Source organism: Gavia stellata, unplaced genomic scaffold (genome assembly GCF_030936135.1).
Source record: "Gavia stellata isolate bGavSte3 unplaced genomic scaffold, bGavSte3.hap2 HAP2_SCAFFOLD_34, whole genome shotgun sequence".
NCBI classification, from domain to species: domain Eukaryota; kingdom Metazoa; phylum Chordata; class Aves; order Gaviiformes; family Gaviidae; genus Gavia; species Gavia stellata.
This window is the reverse complement of record NW_026776320.1, coordinates 109895-130988: the sequence shown is the minus strand read 5'-3', so window position 1 is coordinate 130988 and position 21094 is coordinate 109895. Positions and strand designations below refer to the sequence as shown.

At 41.7% G+C, this 21094-nt stretch overlaps 1 protein-coding gene across 1 annotated transcript; it reads right to left on the bottom strand.

Annotated features, from left to right (window-relative positions):
- Positions 1–1151: 1151 nt before the first annotated feature.
- On the bottom strand, positions 1152–21094 carry LOC132320841 (E3 ubiquitin-protein ligase RBBP6-like). Its single transcript, XM_059834467.1, has 13 exons — positions 20929–21094; positions 17625–17724; positions 14958–14994; positions 11486–11530; positions 9024–9112; positions 8809–8905; positions 7838–7977; positions 7075–7265; positions 5152–5255; positions 4577–4651; positions 3452–3579; positions 2211–2312; positions 1152–1329 (listed from the first exon to the last, which is right to left on the bottom strand). Exons 1-13 carry the CDS (start codon positions 21092–21094, stop codon positions 1152–1154), a joined length of 1452 nt encoding a protein of 483 aa, XP_059690450.1.

Sequence of the window (21094 nt, the reverse complement as noted above, 5' to 3'; positions counted from 1 at the left end):
AGCACAATCCTGTAATAGTTTTCTCTACTGCAACCACACTCCTCCCTCCCAGCTACCTACTGGAACAGCTTGCAGGAATGAAGTCCTCAGGCCACTGGTTAGTAATGGACTGCAGTGTTTAGTGAGAACTAATGCTGAAGGGCAGTTTTTCCACAAGTAAAAAGGGTAACTCTTATCTTGCTCCTTTTCCAGTATATTGAATTACATTACACCACAAGCAGCAGCAGTTAAGCTTACACTAGTAAAACATTATCAGAAAGACACATCGCTGCTCATTATGTCTGAAGTTGTTCAAAAACGTAGAAGAACATTTCACCGTGTAAACTGAACAGCTCTCCTCAAGAGGCCACTAAATCGATCAGCAGAGAGATTAAAACCCCTCCTTGGAAAAAGCTCCTGTCCTTTATTCCCTCATGTGGTGGAAGAATTCAAGGGAGCAGTTTTAGCAGTCTCGGGGGGGAAAAAATACCTACATGCAGAAGAGGATTCCTCACTCCAGTTAATCCTTCCTTCTCCATATATTTAGGAAAGCACATACAACATTTCTGTATTACCAGCTCAACAGTTCTTGAAGATGTGCCTTTGGAGAGGAGCACCCAGATCTGGAAACAGACACCTTCTTTCCATTGCAAGTCTTACCATAAGACCCACCCTTCCGTCTTTTCAGAACATTTTGCACCCAGTTCTGTTAAAAAGGAAGCCTGATCAAGTACTTTGAAGCTTCATGCACCGTATGCCACTCTTTTTTACATGTGGGAAAGACAGGTCTATGTTTTTACCACTATCATTTTGTGTTTTTTCAGAAGCCAACAAGAAATTAGGAAAACTCTCAATTGGAGTCTTGCGTTAAACAGTCCAGTATTGGTAAGATGCTACTTAGAAATGTAATGCAGATGTGCCAGGGAACACACGAGTCCAAAAGAATGATAACTCTATTTATGAACATGTGAGTTGTGTTTATGCACATGCTAGTAAACAAAGAGAAAAAACAGCCATGCAATTGTCCATGTTCCAGAAACGCTTCTATTTTGGCTCTTGCAACCCCCCCTGAAATGTCCATAACTTACAGCTAATTAAAATCCTCTGCGAACATTGTCTTAGTTAAATTAACGCAAAATTAACAAAACATATGAAAAACGGTAAACATCCTTTTAAGAGGAAGACGTTTTAACAGTGCCTGTCTTTGGCAACTGCCCCTTCACTTTTTTCACAGGTGGTTCCATTTGAGAAGATTTTTCACAATCTCTCTCTGCCTTCCCTTGGGAAGCTTCAGCTCGTTTTCTGATATTGCCTTTCTTAGGAGATGAAGCCCTATAGGGAGACTTGGACCTTAAAAAAACCACAAGAAACATAAATGAAGTTAATTCAAAACAGTCACTCTTCCCATTTTTTTCCTTCCCAAATTTGGTTTGGTTTTCTTCTCCCTCTCCATATGCTTATGTCAAAGCTTCTTTCAGCTGTTGCCATAATGCTCCTGCAAACTGAAGATCTTGATCACATGTAAAAGGTTCTGCTTACAAGACAGAAGAGCTGCTGCTTTGGTAGTGTGAAAACAAACAGGAAGGGTAAGGCTATTTCCACTCCCTTCTAGCACATGAAACTCCCACAGCTATTGATTGGTTTCAGGTGGTGTATCCTGGCCTCTACTGGTATGTGAACACGCACATTTTTCACTACTCCGCAACGACATGGGGTGCAACTCATTTTTGCTGCAGTAAGATGCAAAAAGAGCAAGTCTTAGTGGCTACAGTGCCCTTTCAAACATCAAGAAAACGCCATTTAGCCTGAAGAGAGTAAAACTCCATTTTAAAATGCCAGCTTAGTCTATTTACCTTCACTACTTATTTGGCAAATTGTACAGGATGCAAAATACTTGTACTGCAATCCTACGTACAGGACTATTTAATCAACACTTCTAGCCAGACATCCTAGCAATATCTTGCACGTACCTCTGGCTCTAACCAAGGAGAGTGACCGCATTTCAAGAAAAGTCCTATCTAAAAGCTTCTGAGCTCAGCCTCTTGCACTATGACTCAATGCCATTCCTCTAGGAATATGAGCCTCCTATCACTCCTCTAGGAATATGAAACTCCTATCACTGCTAATCCCTTGACTCATCCAGTCCACCTAACAATAGAGGGGTGGAGTGGAACTCCTCCCGATTTTTCTCGACAGTCTGCTTCCCCATTACAGACGTGCAAAGCAGTTACCTGGAAAACGAGCGCCTGCGCTCCTCTTGAATCTTTTTATATTCCATCAGCTCCTTAGCAAAATCACCTGTAAACTCCTCAGGCTTGGACTTTTTCTCTTCCCTGTTAAAACAAGTTTGACCTTTATTACAATTAGAGTTTGACCTTTCTTACAGGCAGACACCAAGAAACAAAACATGGCCCATATGAGAAAATGTATGCTGCATGCAAATGCAGAAGGTGAACATCCAATTTAAGCAAAAACAGTTTAGAATTCCTACAAGTTTTAGGGAAAGTGGTAGAATGACGTTTGTCTTGGTTTAGTTTTAGATGTTTACCATCTGCAATGCAAAAGCACGGTGGAGAAAACACTGTGTTATTTTTGCTTATGTCACATGCACTTCAGTGTAACTGCAGTCCGATACACCGTTGAAATACAAAAATGAAACCCAATGCAACTTGATTGAGCCAAACACTTACTCCTCTTTAAGTCTCCGTTCTTCTCTGTAAAACTCCTCCCTAGATAAGGGAGGCCAAGAGCCTCCTGGCTTGTATCAGAAACAGAGGGGCCAGCAGGACTAGGGAAGTGATCGTCCCCCTGCACTCGGCACTGCTGAGGCTGCACCTCGAATACTGTGTTCAGGATTGGGCCCCTCACTACAAGAAAGACATTGAGGTGCTGAGGCGCATCCAAAGAAGAGCAACGAAGCTGATGAAGGGTCTGGAGAGCAAGTTCTACGAGGAGTGGCTGAGGGAACGGGATTTGTTTAGTCTGGAGCAAAGGAGGCTCAGGAGAGACCTCATCGCTCTCAACAACTACCTGAAAGGAGGTTGTAGCCAGGTGGGTGTTGGTCTTTTTTCCCACGTAACAAGTGATAGGACGAGAGGACACGGCCTCAAGTTGCACCAGGGGAGGTTTACATTGAATACTAGGAAAAATTGTCTTCACTGAAAGGGTTATTAAGCACTGGAACAGGCTGCCCAGGGAAGTGGTTGAGTCACCATCCCTGGAGGTAGTGAAAAGAGGCCTAGATGTGGCACTTGGGGACAGGGTTTAGTGGTGGACTTGGCAGTGTTAGGTTTGCGGTCGGACTCGATGCTCTTAAAGGTCTTTTCCAACCTAAATGATCCTGTGATTGTATAAAGGAGGTGCTTGTGTCGTTGGGATGGTATTTGCATGAGCCGTTGGTACTGCTGTTGGTAGCCAAGCTGATGACATGCTTGCAGGAGCTGGGGGATTTCCTGGAGGGGGGACAGTGTACCCAGCAGATGGAGGCTGACCAGGTGGAAACTGAGCAGGAAACTGTGGTGGTGGTACCCGCAGCGGAAGAGGAGTGCATGGGGTGGTGGAGGAAACGAGGGATGGGTCCTGGGTTTTGTTTTGATTTATCTTTAAGAGTTTATAAACACAATGCACCCTGACAATCGATGTATAACGGACATATACCAAAAGGAAGGACTAACTTGACACGGCAATAATAGCTACAATAGACTCCTCTCTCGCCAGCTGAGAGAAAGCAGCTTGGCCATGCGAGATGACTAAATTGAAGAAATTCAGATTTGCCATAAAATGACAGCGTTGACTTTTCCAATAGTTTGGTCAATCAGTATCAACTGAGTTGTTAAAAAAAGAGTGTTGGCGGCTGATTCCTATTGGGAAATCAAGTTCTTCTCCAGCCCTATTCAGCCAGTAACCAAAGGGTGGCTTTCCACCTGATCCTTTAACTGTATTTCATTTTTATATGCAATTACGGTTTCCCCAAAAAGCCTTCATTTTTCAGAGTCCTCTTTTAAGTCATGTACTGGAGGTGGTTTTTCAATAATCTTACTGCAAGCGCCGATCCCCTTTGTTAACGCCAATTCAAATGAAGCCATTTAAAAATTCATTACCCTTTGTGTTCTCCACAGCAGTCTGTGCACACTTATTTCATTATAAATCAGCTGTTGTGTAAGTTATGTGTTACCGCCTCATTTAACAGGTTACAAGTAGTAAGATACTGAATGTCTGCGGAATACTTACAGTTCCCAGCCTGGTCTGCCACCTGCTGAGCGAGTTGTACTGGCTCTCATTGGACGACCTTTTGGAGTGGGGAGAGGAAAAAGCAAAAAATCCCATTCAGTTTCTCTGAAGATAGCTTCTTCAAAGAAATTCTGCGGTTACAGGTACTTACCAGTTGTGGGTATGGATTGTCCTCGGGGGCCCAGAAGACTTGGTAACGCAGGTTGTCTGGGAACCCGACAGCCCTTGTGAATCAATGCAAAGAGTTGGAAAATAAGCTCTACTAAAATACAAGAACGACTGCGTGTGTTGAGATACAACTTCCCTTCTCTTCCAACAAACTGCTGACTGTCAGAGGGGAAGATTTAGAACGTTCAGCAGCACTCACCAGAGCAGCAGGAGATATAACAGTCATGAGCGGTGGTGGAGGTGGCGGCAGTGGCGGCTGCTGTGGCTGTTGAATCTGCTGACGGAGCCTTTTTGTGTAGCCAGTTCCATTTTTGAAGTTGTTCACAGCCTAGAGGCAGAAAAACATTGACAGAAAGGTAGTATGAAACTTCAGTAGACAGACGGAGAAAAGCCTGCACAGAGTAAAATTCCTTGCGTCCTTGCTTGGTAAATGCAACCAATCCTAAAATAAATCAGCATACAGATACATGAACACATCACATTAAACCCTGATATTAATGATTGGTAACTCAGAGTATCTGTATTTAAAGTACTTCTGTGTAAACCCCAAACTTGAAAGTGAGGCAATCATGTCAAACAAAAGGGTGACCTGAATTTGCCAGATTGTCTCTAGAGTTGTAAGCTTCTGTGACAACAGATAATGTATTTGAGCAGTAAATTGAGCCTCATTCAATTCAGCCTTGCTTAAGGAGATGGAAATTCTTATTTTCTTCCCTTTCCGCTTTGTACAGAGACTTTTCCTACGAACAGTTTACGTAACAGTCATCAGGTTACCTTGCGCAGGAACTGGTTGGCAATTAAAGAATCAGGAGAAACATCTGCCTGATGACACGTTGGGCATGTATGTTCCTCAGAGTCCAGTAACACTGTTCTAATACCTGTGAATCATTAGAATCGTCAAAATAGTTTTCAGCCAAACTAAGGAAATTTTGGGGGGTTCTAATCAATTATAAAAACACGCATATGATTAATGGGTGAATATGGTCTTGAATTGAAGGAACATGAAGCTCTAAATGTTCAAGAGTGCAAAAGATTTCTAGTATGCAGCAAATGACTCTACAGTTTTGATATTTCACTATTGTAACATTTGAAGATGTCTTGATGTTTCGACTAGCCTTTTTCACACTACCTAGTACAGTGAGAAGTCACCAACCACAACGTTCATGAATAAAACACATCTCAAAAAGCCATTAGTAGGTTTGAGTTGGGAAGGTTTTAAGCAACTCTCCTGTGGAGAAGAATGTGGATTAAATGCCTAACCACCCATTTGTGGCAGACCACAGCAAGTCACCGGAGCTGGCTACATAATTTTGTATGAGAGAACAGGCTGTGGACAAACAAAATGTGCTCGATATGTAACACTGTAATCACCTGCACAATTCTGCACTCTTCTCACGCTCGTTCTTCTGCACGTAAAGAGGATTTAACTAGAGACGCAGAAAGGGAAAAAAGCTCTCTGCCTTTTTTTTTCCTTTCCATGAGAAGAGTCCTTTCCTATCCAGGGTATTGTGGCGAACGAGTGGTTTAGGCCACTTAAAGAATCACCGTCAAGGGTATTGGCAAAAGGGATTTTAATAGAAGTTTATGAAAAGGTGACTGATGAGAATTCATTGGCAAGGTTCACTCTATTACTTACTAAAACATAGAAAGGAAAATGGAATTAGAATCAAATCAGAATGATTTCTACAGAGAGACGGGAGAAACAAAAGGGTAAAGAGGACCCTCCCGTTGAGTCACGAGGTTCAGAATGCACCCCCTTGCTTTCTAAACTCCTGCTCAGAGAGGAGTTTAAGTGCGGCTGAATCCAGACTTAGTCTCAGACTTGGTCAATGGTTCATGTCTAAAGGATTCTATGTATTTAGCAGCAATCTAAGGTTCGTTCACAGTTTAAGGCAGATCACAAGATTTTAGCAGCACTTCATCATTGATGAGTCTAACGTTTGCAAAGTGAGTTAATAGAATTTACTACAATCACAACAGTGACTTGATTACAGATTTGAAATGGTAATATTTATACTGTGCTTGTTACCGGGTATTCAAATTGATTCACACACTCACGCACACAGTCACAAATAGAGAGTGAGAGGTGTACAAAGGTACCTGTTAAAAATTCCCCTCGAGTTCTATGAAATATTCACTTGTCAGCATTTCTCAACGGGCAAGGGTTGAGCCTCCAGGAGGAGAGGTTTTCAGCCCATATCCCGTCGCCAGCTTTCGGCGGCAGTCCTCTGAATTTCGCAAACTGGAGAGTTTGCGAACTCCGAGAGGCGTCCCACTTGGAGGGAGATGCTGTTTGCTGCCCGCTGTGGTCCAGGAGAGCTCAAAGGGCCTCACTTGGGACTGCTGTTTAAAGGTTTGCAAGATGATTGGCTTTAGTCATTAGTAAAATGATGGAATTTGGGTAACGGTGGTGTCATTCCACTTGGGCTACGATCCTGATAAGGAATGTCCAGGGCTGTCGGGGAGTGACTGATTATTCCATTGTTCCCGCTCCCGCTACCAGCCTCGGTCAGGTAACAGCAGTGCTTGGTACGGTCAGAGCGGCCCATGACGGGGTGGGGGGGAGCCATGCACTACCACAGGTATACTTAAGTATTAAACGGAACTGGGAACAAAGTCATTTCATTATCGCCTCTTTCTGCTTTGAGAAGATCAGACGTGATGTTTTGAATTAACAAACATGGGAGTAACACTTACATTCGTCACAAAAACTGTTTCCGCAGCAGGGAATAACAGCGGCATCAGTCATGATATCTTTACAAATGACACATGACAGCTCCTCTGGAAGAGGATCATCTGAGAGGGCGGAGGAGGAGAAAGAGGAGGAGGAGGAGGGCTCCTCTGGTAGAAAGGGAGGCTTTTCCTTCTTTCCTCTAGCATAAGCTTCCCTGGAGGGGGGGTGGGGAAGGAAAAAGAAAACAGTTAGAGGTGGGTAAAGGAAAACTTTTCCGAGCTTTGGATTTAATCCAAGGACGATAACAAATGGAATTGTCCTCACTCTACATTTGCCTTCTAAAACGTAGGCATTTAGTTTAAACTACTTTCCTCGAGCCACCACACTAGAAGGGGGAGGGGGGGACAATTTTCCTTCTGCAGAACTCTGCCATTCATTGGATCAACTAAGACATTAGCTCAGACTAGACAAGTCCTTTTTGACAGCTAGAAAGCAGGTGAAATGAATCTCACCTCTCTTTGCCAGAGGGTAAATGTAAATTGCAGGCTCAGGAGAAAGTTAGTCTCTGAGTAATTACGTTTTATAAAGGGAAGAAGTCTGTGTTACAGCTTCTACAAAAGGAGATCCATGACAGAAAACCAGAAATGCTACCAAGTGCGTTTTCAAACAGCCCCTCTTGTCAGCACACAGTAGTACGCTGGCCAACTTGGTTGCGCTGCCACTCAAACATTTACACATGGTTTCTCTCGCTCACTTTTTGGTCAGTCCAATTAATGCCATACTTACGCATTAATCGTTGGGATTGCATATTTTCCCCTGCTTGTCAGCATAGCACCCTTTGTATTGGGATCTTCCACCTCCATCATGAAACTCCTTGGAATTCCGGTGCTCATTTTAATTCTGGGAACAGACTCAAAATTTTTGTCCTGTTCAGAAAAGAAATGCGGACATATCTCATCTTAAGACCCACACGTAAAATGGCATTTCAATGATTATTTGAAGCAGCAAAAGCCTGTAATCCTCTCCTGTTGCCTAGCGTAAGGGTTGCTTGACTAAAAGACTGATTTTCCTAAATGAATATAGCCAAGACGTTCCAAAGGCTTGAGCAGCATTTTGAACTCAATTGACATTCTTTGGCTCATCTTCAGGTTCCTTAAGGGTGAATATCCCTCAGCTCACCATCCATTCAGAGAAGAGACACAAACCCGCTGCTCCTCCACAGCGCAATTCAGAGCGAGAGCTTAATTTGGTGCTCTGAATCAGTCACTGGAGAAACTTACATTCACCACCTAGACAGGAAGGTTGAATTCATAGCTCAAGCACATACATTCCGTGACTAACATTAAATGGCATGAACACTCACTTGTGTAATTAACACATGCAAATATTCAATAGATGGGGTCAACAGAAACCGCCTATTCTTATACGAAATACTGCAAACTGTGAACTGCCATTAAAGAGAGTTAAAAGCATAAAAATTTCCCCTAATATTGCAATATATAAAAATATGCATGAAAGTTCACAGAGAAAGCTCTATGCACACATTTAATATCTATGACCTCGAAAAAAGAAAATTTCACATTTGTGATTCCAGGTTTCCCTTGAATTTTGAAGGGCTTTGCAAAATTGCCACATAACCTCTATATTTCACCCCAAGAGAAACAATTTTTCCTAGGAGCGTTCATGGACTTGTTACCTAACTGCCAAGATAAAAAAATGAAAAACTAAGTCACACCACAAGTCCCCCACAATCTTACCCCAGTTGTTGGGCAGTTCTTCCTATAGTGGCCCGGTTTTCCACAACGAAAGCAAGTATATGATGGTGGAGGTGGAGCCAAGGGTTTCTTCATGTAACTAAAAGGTTTTGGGGAAAAAAAGAACAAGGTATGCGTGTGTCTCTCGTGTTGAAACAAACATCTCTACAATTTTTCCATCAGCTTCAAAGGACAGATTTGACATTATCAACACTTACTTGATTGGATCATATGCACAGCAAGACTGCATCATCATAGCTTTTATTTTCTCTTCTTCAGAAGCATTGGCTTCAGCCAGATCGGCGGTCTGTCCAAGAGGTAATTATTGGACACACATGTTAGAAACACATTTAAGCCCACCCAGCCAAAGACACCACCGCTCACCCAGTCCTGTAAAGAGCAGCACAACGCTAGCTGAGGTTGCATGAAAACAGCTGCTTATATAAAATATAGTTGCCCTGAAGACGTTCTGGGGAGTCCTGATGCCATTCCGTGCTGTTTATGTGCCTCTTAACCTACTTGAAAAGAGCATTCTTGGGCACTCAAAAGCTTAGGCTCTGTTTGGACCTTATGTAAAGACCCCTGTAAGCAATCCCATTTTCTGCCAAGTGGACTGAAGCGATGTGTAGAAAAAATGAGACTATCCCCTATGTTTAAACTGATTTTTAAGCTCCAGACTATGTGGAGGGGAAGATGTCCACTGGACATTTAATTGAGAAAGATGTATGCAAGTATCATTATTTACATTTTGCAGCACTAAAGGACACACAAGAGTCGGGGGAGTTGTTTCTGCTTACTGAAAGTCAGCTTCAGACACAGACGCCTTAAAAGGAATCCAGCTTTTTATAATCCCTCAGCAGGACAAAAGATGCTTTCCAGTAGAAATTTGACCATCATGTGCAGCAGGCAGTCACAACTGCATGCCCCCCCCGCCTCCTAACTTCTTCATGGAAAGTGATTTAACTACAGTAAGCAAAACCTGCACTTTTTTCCAGATGACTGTGGCCTTTTAACATACAAATTGTAATCTAAACCTTATGCAGAACTAGAACTTCAACTTAATGAAGCCAGCTGATTGTTCTTCAGTAGTATTTGTTCAAACCATTTTATTACACACTGGTCCAGGCACAAGCAGGGTCTAAGGGAGTGACTGTAAATGATGTGGACCTTCAAGCACCTAGCATTCAGATCAACCTCTCATGTTTTTGTTTTTCTAGGCATGCAACCAGCTAGTTTCCACGTTTTATTAAATGGGAGTTTCACAGACACAGTTTTTTCTCAATAGTAACATAATCCAGGTCGACATCTATGAAATCATCTCCATTAACATATAGAGAAAACTTTACAGATACTTGACTAATTTCTTTGAACCCAAATGGCTTACAAAACACATCCAAACCCCACAAAACATTCCTAGGAATAGACCAAATCTCCAATATGGCATTTAATACACAGTAAGAATAAAACAGAAAACTTCTTACAATGCATTGCCTCCACGCTAAGCCAGACTGCACTAAAGAGGTTAGAGGAAGTCATAGTTTTGAGCTGCTTTAGGTTATGTTCCTGCATTTTTCTGAAATACTTGAATTTTCTCAAAAGCTGAAATGTGTACTCCACTTGGACAGGTTTTCACATTTCAGAGTAAAACTTCACATGAGTTTACAGAACCAAGGACACGTTTAGGGACAGCACTAATGGAGACCGCTTTCTTTTGGAGGTTACCTTCCAAACTAATTTTTTTGGATTTTTTTTGCCAAATGTACACAATTTAATTTCTGCACTGAGAGTGGGAAGAAGTTACCAGAGGGAAGAGACTTCTCTTTCTTGGAAATGAACCCCTGCCTCACTTTTCAGATGAAAGAACTAGCTCCTCTGCATTAGGCCCTGCCTTCTCTCATCTTTGTAACTCTAAAGACTAGGCATTTCATTGGCTAGCACTGTGCCTTTTCACAAAGCACGATCGCTAGTGCTTTCCCAGACAAAGTTACCCATTGTTGAGCAAAAAATGCAAGCAGTTCCGTAGCAAAACATGGCATTACAGCAGTTTCAGAAGCTCACATCTGCTAATATGCCACACATGCACCTGGGTATGTTCCTCTAAACAATTAGGTACATTTATGCAATTTACACAGTCTGCGATCAAGCAAATTAGATTGTGTTGTCCACACTCTATATACTACAATTTAAGAAATTGTGCAGCATTCAAAGAATGGATCTACAGTCTGTAAGGACTAGAAATCCAAAAACAGCCATGCAATTGTCCACGTTCCGGAAACGCTTCTCTTTTGGCTCTTGCAAACCCCCCTCAAATGTCCATAACTTACAGCCAATTAAATTCTTCTGTGAAAATCCTGTTAGTTTCCAACACAAAATTAGTGAAACGTATGAAAAACAGTAAACAGCTTCTGAAGTGCTGCTTCTTTGTGTCTTGAAGATGAGTAATACTGCAACGTTACCTTGAGCTTGGAAAGGTACTCCCCTTCTATCTTCCCAAACTGGCAACTACTCTTTACGGGATAGTAGCAGAACATACAGACATTTTACAGTTAAAATAAATACTTTAAATTATTGAAAATTAAATTCAAGCTTTGCTCACATTACAAAGGTTATCCAGCCCTAGATCACAGTATAAGGTCTAAAAGTACGAAGCAAATGTTGTTTGAAGAGAATATGTATGTACCTTAATAAGCTGGGCCAGCGAAAGAGGTGCAGAAGGGTCATCAATCTGTTCACAAAAAAATAAACACATATTCAAGTTCTACAGTCAAAACAGAGCAATAGTTAACCTCTACTGTAGCCTGAAAGTCTGCACTGTATCCTCTGAGTGTCCCTGAAAGAGGCATTTCCAACCTAGTGTGATTTGTACTTGTTCAAAACAAAGTCCAAACCCATGACAGCTTAAGAGTGCCTATGTGGTTAGTGAGAAGAAACTAAAATAACCAAACCCGCCTGAGATCAATTTATTGCTCTGTGGTATATCAGAGAGGGACCCTTGTCAAATGCTCACAAGTCCTTAAAAGTCGAAGGGGTAAGGAATCTGTCAATTTTCTGCTTAAAAGGATTAAAAAACATATTTAAGTTTATTTGAGAAGGAAAATGTGCCTTTGGAGAGGAGCACTCCGATCTGGGAAAAGAGACCATTGCAAGTCTTACCAGAAGATCCACCTTTCCTTCTTTTCAGAACATTTTGCACCCAGTTCTGTTAAAAAGGAAGCCTGATCAAGTACTTTGAAGCTTCATGCACCGTATGCCACTCTTTGTTACATGTGGGAAAGACAGGCCTATGTTTTCTCCTGGCAGGCACAGCCACTATCATTCTGTGGTTTTTCAGAACCCAACGAGTAATTAGGAAACCTCTCGATTGGAGTCTTGCATTAAACAGTCCAGTATTGACCAGTAACTGAAACATAACAGTTAATAAACTATTAGTGAGTTCTTGTATTTTTTCAGGAAGCAGTTATGTTCTGGCCTGCAGGCAACAGTCTCGTTTCTTCGAGGAGCTGATAGCACTCCTTTCTACTGAACAGTTACCAAAAGCAGCCAATAGATAATTAATGTGCTATTTAGAACGTTTGCGCAACAACCATCTTCCAGTGATCCAACATTCGTGGGTCTTTTGTTTTTTCCTTTAAATTTCCATGGAATTATATCCTGCCAGTCCCTCCAGTCAGTCACGTTGAAACAACATCTCCATGAAACTTGTATACAACCCCAAGATAATACTGCAGAAGAATTGGGAAAAAAAACCCCAACCAACAAACAAACGTAAAACCCCAGACTCGACAGTCAATGTATTAACTCCCATTTCAAACAGAAGACTAAACAGCAACGAACACAAAGCAAGTGGGAAAGGGGAGGCAAAATAGGAGGAAAAGGCTATTCTCACTGCTGGAGTGCCACATTTAAATTACAGTGGTTTTCTAAAACCTGATAGCTTGGCTAAACTAAAAATTCAGCCAGGAAGGATCCCAGCTGTGCTTGACGGTGCTAAATCAATGGGCACAACTCTCTGCATTTCTGCAGCCTCTAAGGACAAACACCAACTAGAGCTCCTTGCAGTTACTGAACTTGTAATCCTAAACCAAAAAGGATCCCCTTTCTTGCTTTGGCTGTAGTTAACAGTAGGACAGCAGCACAAATGTGGAAGTCTAGGTTGCCAGCTAACATAAGAGCAAGACAATGAAGAGTCAAAGTATAAGCTATTGTGCATCCTTTTTAAAAAAATGTTAACTCATTTTCACTTTGCTGCTTTACTGTTCAACAACAATTGCCAAGCTTTCCAGTGATTTATTCCCACCACACTAAGATCCAGGTTCTGCTTTGAAATACATACAGAAATACGTGTATTAACAAACCCAACCAAACAATAGAAACCCCCCACCCTTTAGACCAAGACCTGAGCTAGCTTTAAGAATAGAGCTCAGTGTGTCTCCAGCGCTAGAAGCATCTGAGGCTGCTGTGCTTTGACAGGGAGAGAGAGAGAGGGCTTGTAAGGAGAGATGCAAGGCTTCCACCCACCCTGTGGCTACCCACAACCCAAACCAGGAACAGTCAGAGTAAAGAAGAAGGGAATGATTTTGCCTCGAATTTCATTTGCTTTGATTAGTTCTAACTAGTCTTCCCTCCCACCTCAGGGTTTTTACTTTTCTTTTTTTGTTTTTTGAGACATCTATGTTAGCTTATGGTAAGATGCTACTTAGAAATGTAATGCAGACATGCCAAGGAACACACGAGGCTAAAAGAATGTTTTTTTTCTGAACACCTGAGTTGTGTTTATACACATGCAAGGATACAAAGAGAAAAATAACTGTTTTCAGGAAAGAAAAACCCATCAGAATTAGATCAAATACTATAAACGTGGTTTATATAAATGCATTACATTGACTACTAGGGTCACTGGGCCAGTTAAACTAACTCAAACTCACAAGGAGAGGCATTAAAAACACCACATGGAAATTTTTACAGTATTTGGAATATTTTGAAATGCAGAGTTACACATCGTATTCGAGCCAAGTGGCAAATCAAGATCTAGACCACTACCAGTCAAGTATTTCCTTCTATTACTTATTTATAATTTAGCAGCAGAATGACAGTGTTTTCAAACCTGAAGAAAAATGCTGCCCCTTTTCCAAATGTAAATTCAGAATGGTGCTATACTAAAGAAGGGCTTAACCTTTGGGAAATTAAAGCAGCATCCAACCCTGAAGTCACCCAGATCCAAAAATGGACTGCAGGCAGAAGTTAAGAGAAATGACAGGGATTACACCCACTAATGCACCAGGCTCTAACTTTGTGCCAAAATTTGTACACTGGGTTTTAGATGCTTTCGTTTGCAGGCAAACTATTAAACTAAACTGATTAGTCAGATGAAGTGATCAAATGCAGAACTTGACAATACCACTTTATGTAGCAATGCTATTTAAATTCACCGCCATCTATTAAAGGCATTTACGTACTCAGAGGGGCCCAAACAATATCATTTCAATTATACAGTTTTTGGAACAAATACCCAAGTATTTACGGACCTGAAAAGGAATCATTTAGCTGCACAGAACTGTCCTCACAACGTACGGGATATGTTGGTTTTGGTATTTGTTTGAAGCCCCAAGTCAAAATTAAGAAAGAGTACCAAGTTTAACAAGAATGGTTTCTCAGCTGTTTTTGATAACACTTTCAAGAACCATTAGGCAAAAAAAGTATTTAAAAACAACAGCTAAGTGATAGGCTGTGAAAATGGCAAAAAATACACTCCAAACAATTTGTATTGCGAGAAAGAAAAAGCACACAACACCCGATACAAACATCCAGAGTACTAGCAGTAGACAGACAGCTGCAGAACATGGCGCCATGTTCTAACACGTTCTAAAAACCATCATACATTATCTGTACAACACACAGTCACACAGGAAATATTCTGGCATAGTCAGTATGAAATACAATGCATTACTAGGCACAAATACCAAGATTCCCATGAGAACTGTGCAAATGATGGCATGACTCAGTTTTTACTATGTTGAATCAAGGACATGCTATTTACAACATATTTACTGGAAAATATATTAAGCTAATGTTTGGAAAATTAATACAAGGCTACATTGTTTAGAATGAAGTGCAGTGTGTAGGAAAAAGCCTGAGATTGTGTTTTTACATACTGCTTTTGGTGTTCCGCTCGCTGGCGCAGTTCGACTTCTAGAAGAAGAAATAAAGGTGATCAGAACTTCAAATAAAGCACTTGTACCCAACATCGAGCAGTGAAAGCACGTTGTAAAACCACAACATCAGAAATATTATCTTCTCATAGTCTAGTGAATATGGAAATTTATTCATATACATAAACTCTTCTCTCTTTTGATAACACTCAGTGCCACTAATAAAACCACCCAAAATCCCATTTCTACTTTGTCACAAATTCCTCTAAGACTTACAGATCTAGAACACAACAGTGCAAGAGGAAGTCCTCGGATATTTTGTCTCTGCTGCATTAAGTATCTAACATATGAAGTCTGTAGTACAGCTTTGTGTTCTTAAATAATCGAGCATCAACATCTGAAGGTAACTTTAGCCAAGCTGTATGCCCCTAGTCTTACAAATAGGCACCAGAGAGAGCACTTCAGTTTCTAAGAAAGAACAGGGATAGTCGAGACCCTTTGAAGTGCAAGTTTACTTAAGGGTAAAAAATCAGTCCTCTGACAAAGAAATAACAACAATGTCAGCAGCATAGTCTTTAGAACAGTGTTTCTTTGTGGAAGCCCAAGCACTGTGTTCAGACATTGACCATACTTAGCCATGAAAATGCCAAAATACTACATGTGTTACATATGCTATGTTAACTAAGAATAGTAGTAGAAATGTCACCTGAAAGCAGCTCCTAGGATTTTGTGCGATTTAGGAGCCCTGTGGGGGGAAAAAAAAAAAGGTCTTAATTGCCAGAATTTGCTTTAAGATAATCTTGAACATGCTACAGTATCTTAGGAAATATTTATTGCGTTTGAAAACCTGCTGGGATTCCACATACTCATTGATCTGTATCTGCAGGCTGCTCATCATGAATCAGACATTCAACCACTGATGTAGCTAACAAACAATTCAGACATCGTCCAAAGTGTCCCATGAGCAGAGGCAATTCCGAGGCTGCTGTGGAACTGAGGCACAAATAGAAAGGCTCATGCTTCCTGCCACTACTACAACAGCACCAGGCTCGCAGCTACAGCCACGTACCTCCTGAAGACGAGGAAGCATGAGGAAATACTTTAGATGGCCACACATGGGTTTCTTCATCCACTGAACCTGAAGAACATACTACAAGGGGAGTAACGCACTTTGAAGGCCTCTCCACCATTTCAGCACACATTCATCATTCCCAAACACTAACCACTCTACCAGCTGTTTCTGCAATGCTTCCAGCTGAAGGAATAGAAAGTTGATCTGCCTGGTTAATTTTCAACGTTAGAACAGCGGTGCCATTCTTTCCTTATCCCCACATCCAGCTATTTATTTGACCTTTGATGCTAGCAGCACCTATCCTCTCATTTTAGGGCAGCATTACAATAGCAAGAGAGGGCACCATCCAACCAGAAACAGAGGATGCACTGACGAGGCAGCACTAAGCATACGTATTTCAATTAATCCCCCAAACAAGGCCATGTTTATAAGCACCACGCTGTGGCGTCCAGAATTACTAGCGAGTGCCTGAAAGCAGTGCAACAACCATGGCACTAATATGCCCAGAGTTTACGTGCAGAGCCACATAACTTCAGGGGTTTTTGCTTGCAAATGCTTCATGAACACCAGGATGCTGCTGTACTGTTTCTTCCAGACACACTGTAACTCATCAGTCTACTTTATTTCTTGAGAACCCACGTTACAAAGACGTGGCAAAACCACAAGCTAGTAACAGCTACTCATTGTGGTGGAGACGCATATCTTTAAGGCGGCTGCAAAACATGACCATTCAAACAATGCTAATGTAGCTGATACAGAACTGGACTGTATGAATACAGAAATGACAGCCATAATCCTGCAGTCATGATTGCATTTGCATAGCTGTAATTGTAATCAATATACCCCATTCTCTGTCCTCCGTAAATCTTAGGAACACAGAATTAAACCCTGGAGCAGAGATATCAGCTTAGGGGAAAAGCAGGCTTAGACAGACAGCTAGTAACATTTGGGAAGGTCCTAAACTGCTTACGCAGTTTCAGGTTTGGAAAGGATTCACTGTTCCTTCATCGTACTCGCACAAAAGGCAGTACACTTTAGGATATTGTTCTTTTTCTCTGCCTGAAACGGGCATTGTCTTTAGGAAACTAAGAGGAATCACTTATGAATGCCACTTCTTGTTTGCGTGGTTCATCAGCAGGCAACCTTGGTCTTTCCTCTCTAGCTAGTATGCAAAACCCCCAGATTTGGGGCAAAAGAAAACCTGCCATATCCTACCCCCTGCTCCTCCAAATGCCAGAAATAGTTAAACACTCAGAATCAGACTCTTCTGAGATGGCAACAAATTCGAAGTTTACACTACAATGCGTATCTCCCTCTACTATAAAAGCAATAAAAACAAACACACAGAATGAGGAATCTCTCCACCGAGAGGAAACGGGGTCTACAACTTGGCCCTCAGAACAACCAACCCCAAGAAGAAACACAAAAGAATCATTGCACAGATTACCAATGTGGGAGTTCGAACCCCGTGTCCCAGCAGGCCCAAAAATGTAAGTCTACTTTGGGACAGATGCATTAAAATCTACCCCACGACAACAAAACTTGACAGCAGCTTTAACAAGAAAGAGCCCATCTGAATGTGCTTTATGGATACTTACAGAACACAGGTTTTGCTGGTAGCTTTAACTCCTCCCGCAGGGATTCTTCTAACAATTACTGAGGAGTTCTTAGGAATCAGGGCCCGATCATCGGTGTATTCTGAAAACAACATAAACCCAGAAAAAAACAGGAGTCAATTCCTAAGAATGTGTATTAATCTGCAATTATATAGCACTTCAGAGAATCCCTTTAGGGATACAGAAGCAAAACTTTATACGTAACATCACGCTGTTACCGTCTCAACACACTAACGGTACATTTCAAGAAATCTTCAGGTTTGATAATCAAACACAAGCAGCAAAATCTTTTCCAGTTTTTTACAATAGTTTGAACGCCAACAGCGAAATAGTCTCAAAGGTCACGAAAGGAGAGCCTGCTAATGCACGAGGTTCTTTCCTGACCTGGCTTAAGTTGCTTTTGCTTCCATTAGGCTACAAAACCAATAGATCTTTGGAGAAAACCAAAGCACAGCAAAGTCTCCCCTGCATAAACCAGACTCTAAAGTCTGACTAGCTTGCCCCGCAACAAAACAGGCACTTAGCTAAAGCATGAAAACTCTGCGCCAGCGCTTTTGTGGCTGTTGACTAAAACCGATACACCTACACTGCTAGTGCTCCAGACTGATAGAACAGAGAAGAGAGCCTGCCATCGCTGCCTATTTCTTGGAGCTTAATCCATCAACAACCACACTTCTCAGCTGCTCAGTGCTTTCCATTGAAATGGAAACGAAACTGGCAGGGCTAGAGGATTCTCTCTGGTCCAGATCACAAACCACTGGATGAAGACCAGTTCAGAGCCCCATTTTTGGGTTTCTAGCATTTTTTTTGTATTTTCCCTGATAAGCAGAATAGCACATTCTCCAAGTGCTTGGAGTCAGAATGTTACAGGGCAGGAAAGAGTACTCAAGAGACCTGAGTTCTGGAGTCTGCAGCCCTTCCACTATATTGTGAGAACATCTAGTACAAAAAACAGGTCAAGAAATTCAGATCAAATTCAAAGGAGGCAAGTTTAAATGCCTCATTCCTGAGTACAGGCTTTTTGAAGGGAATTCTGCCTTTCTAGAATGTGTCTCTAGAGTAAACGTGGAAGAGGACACACACCCCCCCACCTTTTAAAATGGGTCCTAACCATCCATTTTGCTTTCCCAGCATCTTAAAAAGAGTCCATCAGAAATTTTTTTTCCACTGATACTTAAAATCCTGTTTACTTTTAGCTTGTATTAGCATTGCTTCTATGACTAGATTTCCATTATGAAAAGTAACAGTTACTGAACTGTAAAAGCTTAGAGGAGTACTCAGAAAAATCTGAACAAGTAGGCCATCTTCACTCAAGGTCCACTTGGTTCTTTCCAAGATCACGTCAGCGTTTAGTCAGTCACAGATTATGTTATAAAAACCCAATACTTCATGACCACATGTAAGAATTCCAAACATCCCATTTAGGCAGAATATCCGGGCCTAGTTTGTTCCTTTATCTTCCGAAGGTGAGTTTAAGCATCTACATCTGATTAATAACAACTGAAATTCATGGTTACCCATCTAAACCAAAAATTTGACATAGACATAGATGACACTGAAATGTATTCTCCAGCTTTAGCTCTGAAAACCCCTGGGGGGTTTTTGCGTTTTCACAAGGAAAACACCCTTACCCCTTGCTTCAGTAAGCACCTGTGTCTCTAATATAGCAAGCGTAAGATTTTATGCTCATTTTACAAAGGTCAAAGTGCAACACAACCTGCCTAGAGGAGGATCTTGTCGCTGTTAAACAAGAGTGATGCTCTTTAAAGCAGGAAAGATACTCCTGCTTGAACTTCACCTTCAGGCAATGCCACATTTAGCAGAACCTAGTGAAGCAGATACTTTGTCTTCACTGTCTTCGGATTACATATGAAAACAAAGCAACACACTTTGTAAAATGGCTGTTATGGATATTAGAGTAACGCTTTGTGGGGGAACATATTTACGAGCATAAATTTTTCTTCTGAAATGTTGCGTTCTGTTCCTCACCTGCTATAACAGAACCCACGTGCTTGGCCTATTTCAAAACATTTTTTCTTCTAGTGATAATAATTGGGCTCCTTCAAAGTTTATTACCATCCAGCATTCTGGTTTTAAGGCTCTGTTTGACACAGACCCAACTACTACAGGAGTGACGTCAGCCAGTCGGCCATTCAGCCTGCTAGCATTTGTGAAGCTGGAGGTACGTTAGCAACTGATGACAAAATTCAGAGACCCTTCTGCAGCAAAGCCCTTAAAGCAAATTAAACACTGTTCAAAAGGTCTTGACCATTTTCTTCAATACTACTAGAAAAATTCAAGCCTTGTGAAATGTCTCTCTGCCTACGCATGTCATGCAATGCAATGGCATCCCTAAGACCCCTAACATTGTGCCCTTAAGTCTCTTCGCAGACATTCTCCTGAAATAGTTTCAATACCTGTAGATACACAGCGAGCTTTAAGTCCAATCACTTGAAAGGCCAGGGCTGAAGTTACAGTTACCGCAGTGTACATATTTTTCTGTTTAAGTTTTAATACATCAAAGAGGAAGAGGAAAAAAACCACTAGTCCACATTTCAAAGAAAGGCTGTTGTAAGAGTGTCAGAGAACCACAGGAGGAAAAAAAAAAAGAACTTTAAGGACTGAAAACACTTTATAAGTCTTTTTATTTCTGAAAAGTCACAACCCAGAGTATTTAATCACATTTAAACTTACCGAGATGGCAGATTACCAAACTGAAATGTCATACCAAAACCATTATCACCTCTGAGAAAGAAGCACCATTTATTAGATTTAAAAGAATTTATGACTGCTCTAAGAACATTTCTTACATATATTCACCGTAAATGTTCTGCCATAAAACCTCAGTATTGCCCTGATGTGGTTAGCATGTAGTACCAGGAAAAAAAATCACAGTTAGAAATGGATGATACAATGATATTCAATAGCATCACTTTCAGCTTACTCTGTTTTTATAAGATATCCTCCCACATTTCCTTATCATTTTACCTAGAGGAATTCCAGGAAACCAAAACTTTGGTAAGCACTACATGTCGCACGTCAACCACGTCTCCTTCTACGCCTAGCTCCGTGTCTAAAACACAGATCTGAAGGTAGCTGTCGGAAGAGCAACTACAAAAGAACAGCTCTGTGAGGCCCCCAACACAAGTCACAGCTACCGATCGTGGCCGAATCGCATTACCGCTTCCCATCCCACTTCAGCCCCGGCGCCGCTTGCCCTCCTGGTCCCCCGCACGCCGGCGGGATGGGCCCCAGGCTGACTCCCCCCCCGGCTGCCCCCACGCACCTTCTTTGCTCTGGGCGTTGGTGATCTGCAGGTCGCAGTTGGCCGCCTTCAGCTTCTCGCGGCCCATGATCTGGCGCTTGAGGTCGCACAGGGAGATGTGGAGGCCGTTGAAGGTGACCGTGGCATAGTTCAGCTGGGAGGAGAACTTATAATGGACGCACGACAT

Bases quoted from the DNA above. Each gene is read 5' to 3' on its own strand.
- LOC132320841 (XM_059834467.1), bottom strand. From the start codon at position 21,094: ATGTCGTGCGTCCATTATAAGTTCTCCTCCCAGCTGAACTATGCCACG. The intron at 7,978-8,808 runs GTAAGATTGTGG...TTTTCTGAACAG, and splicing joins AGAACTGCCCAACAACTGGG to GACAAAAATTTTGAGTCTGT. The intron at 5,256-7,074 runs GTAAGTGTTACT...AATGATTCACAG, and splicing joins AAACAGTTTTTGTGACGAAT to GTATTAGAACAGTGTTACTG.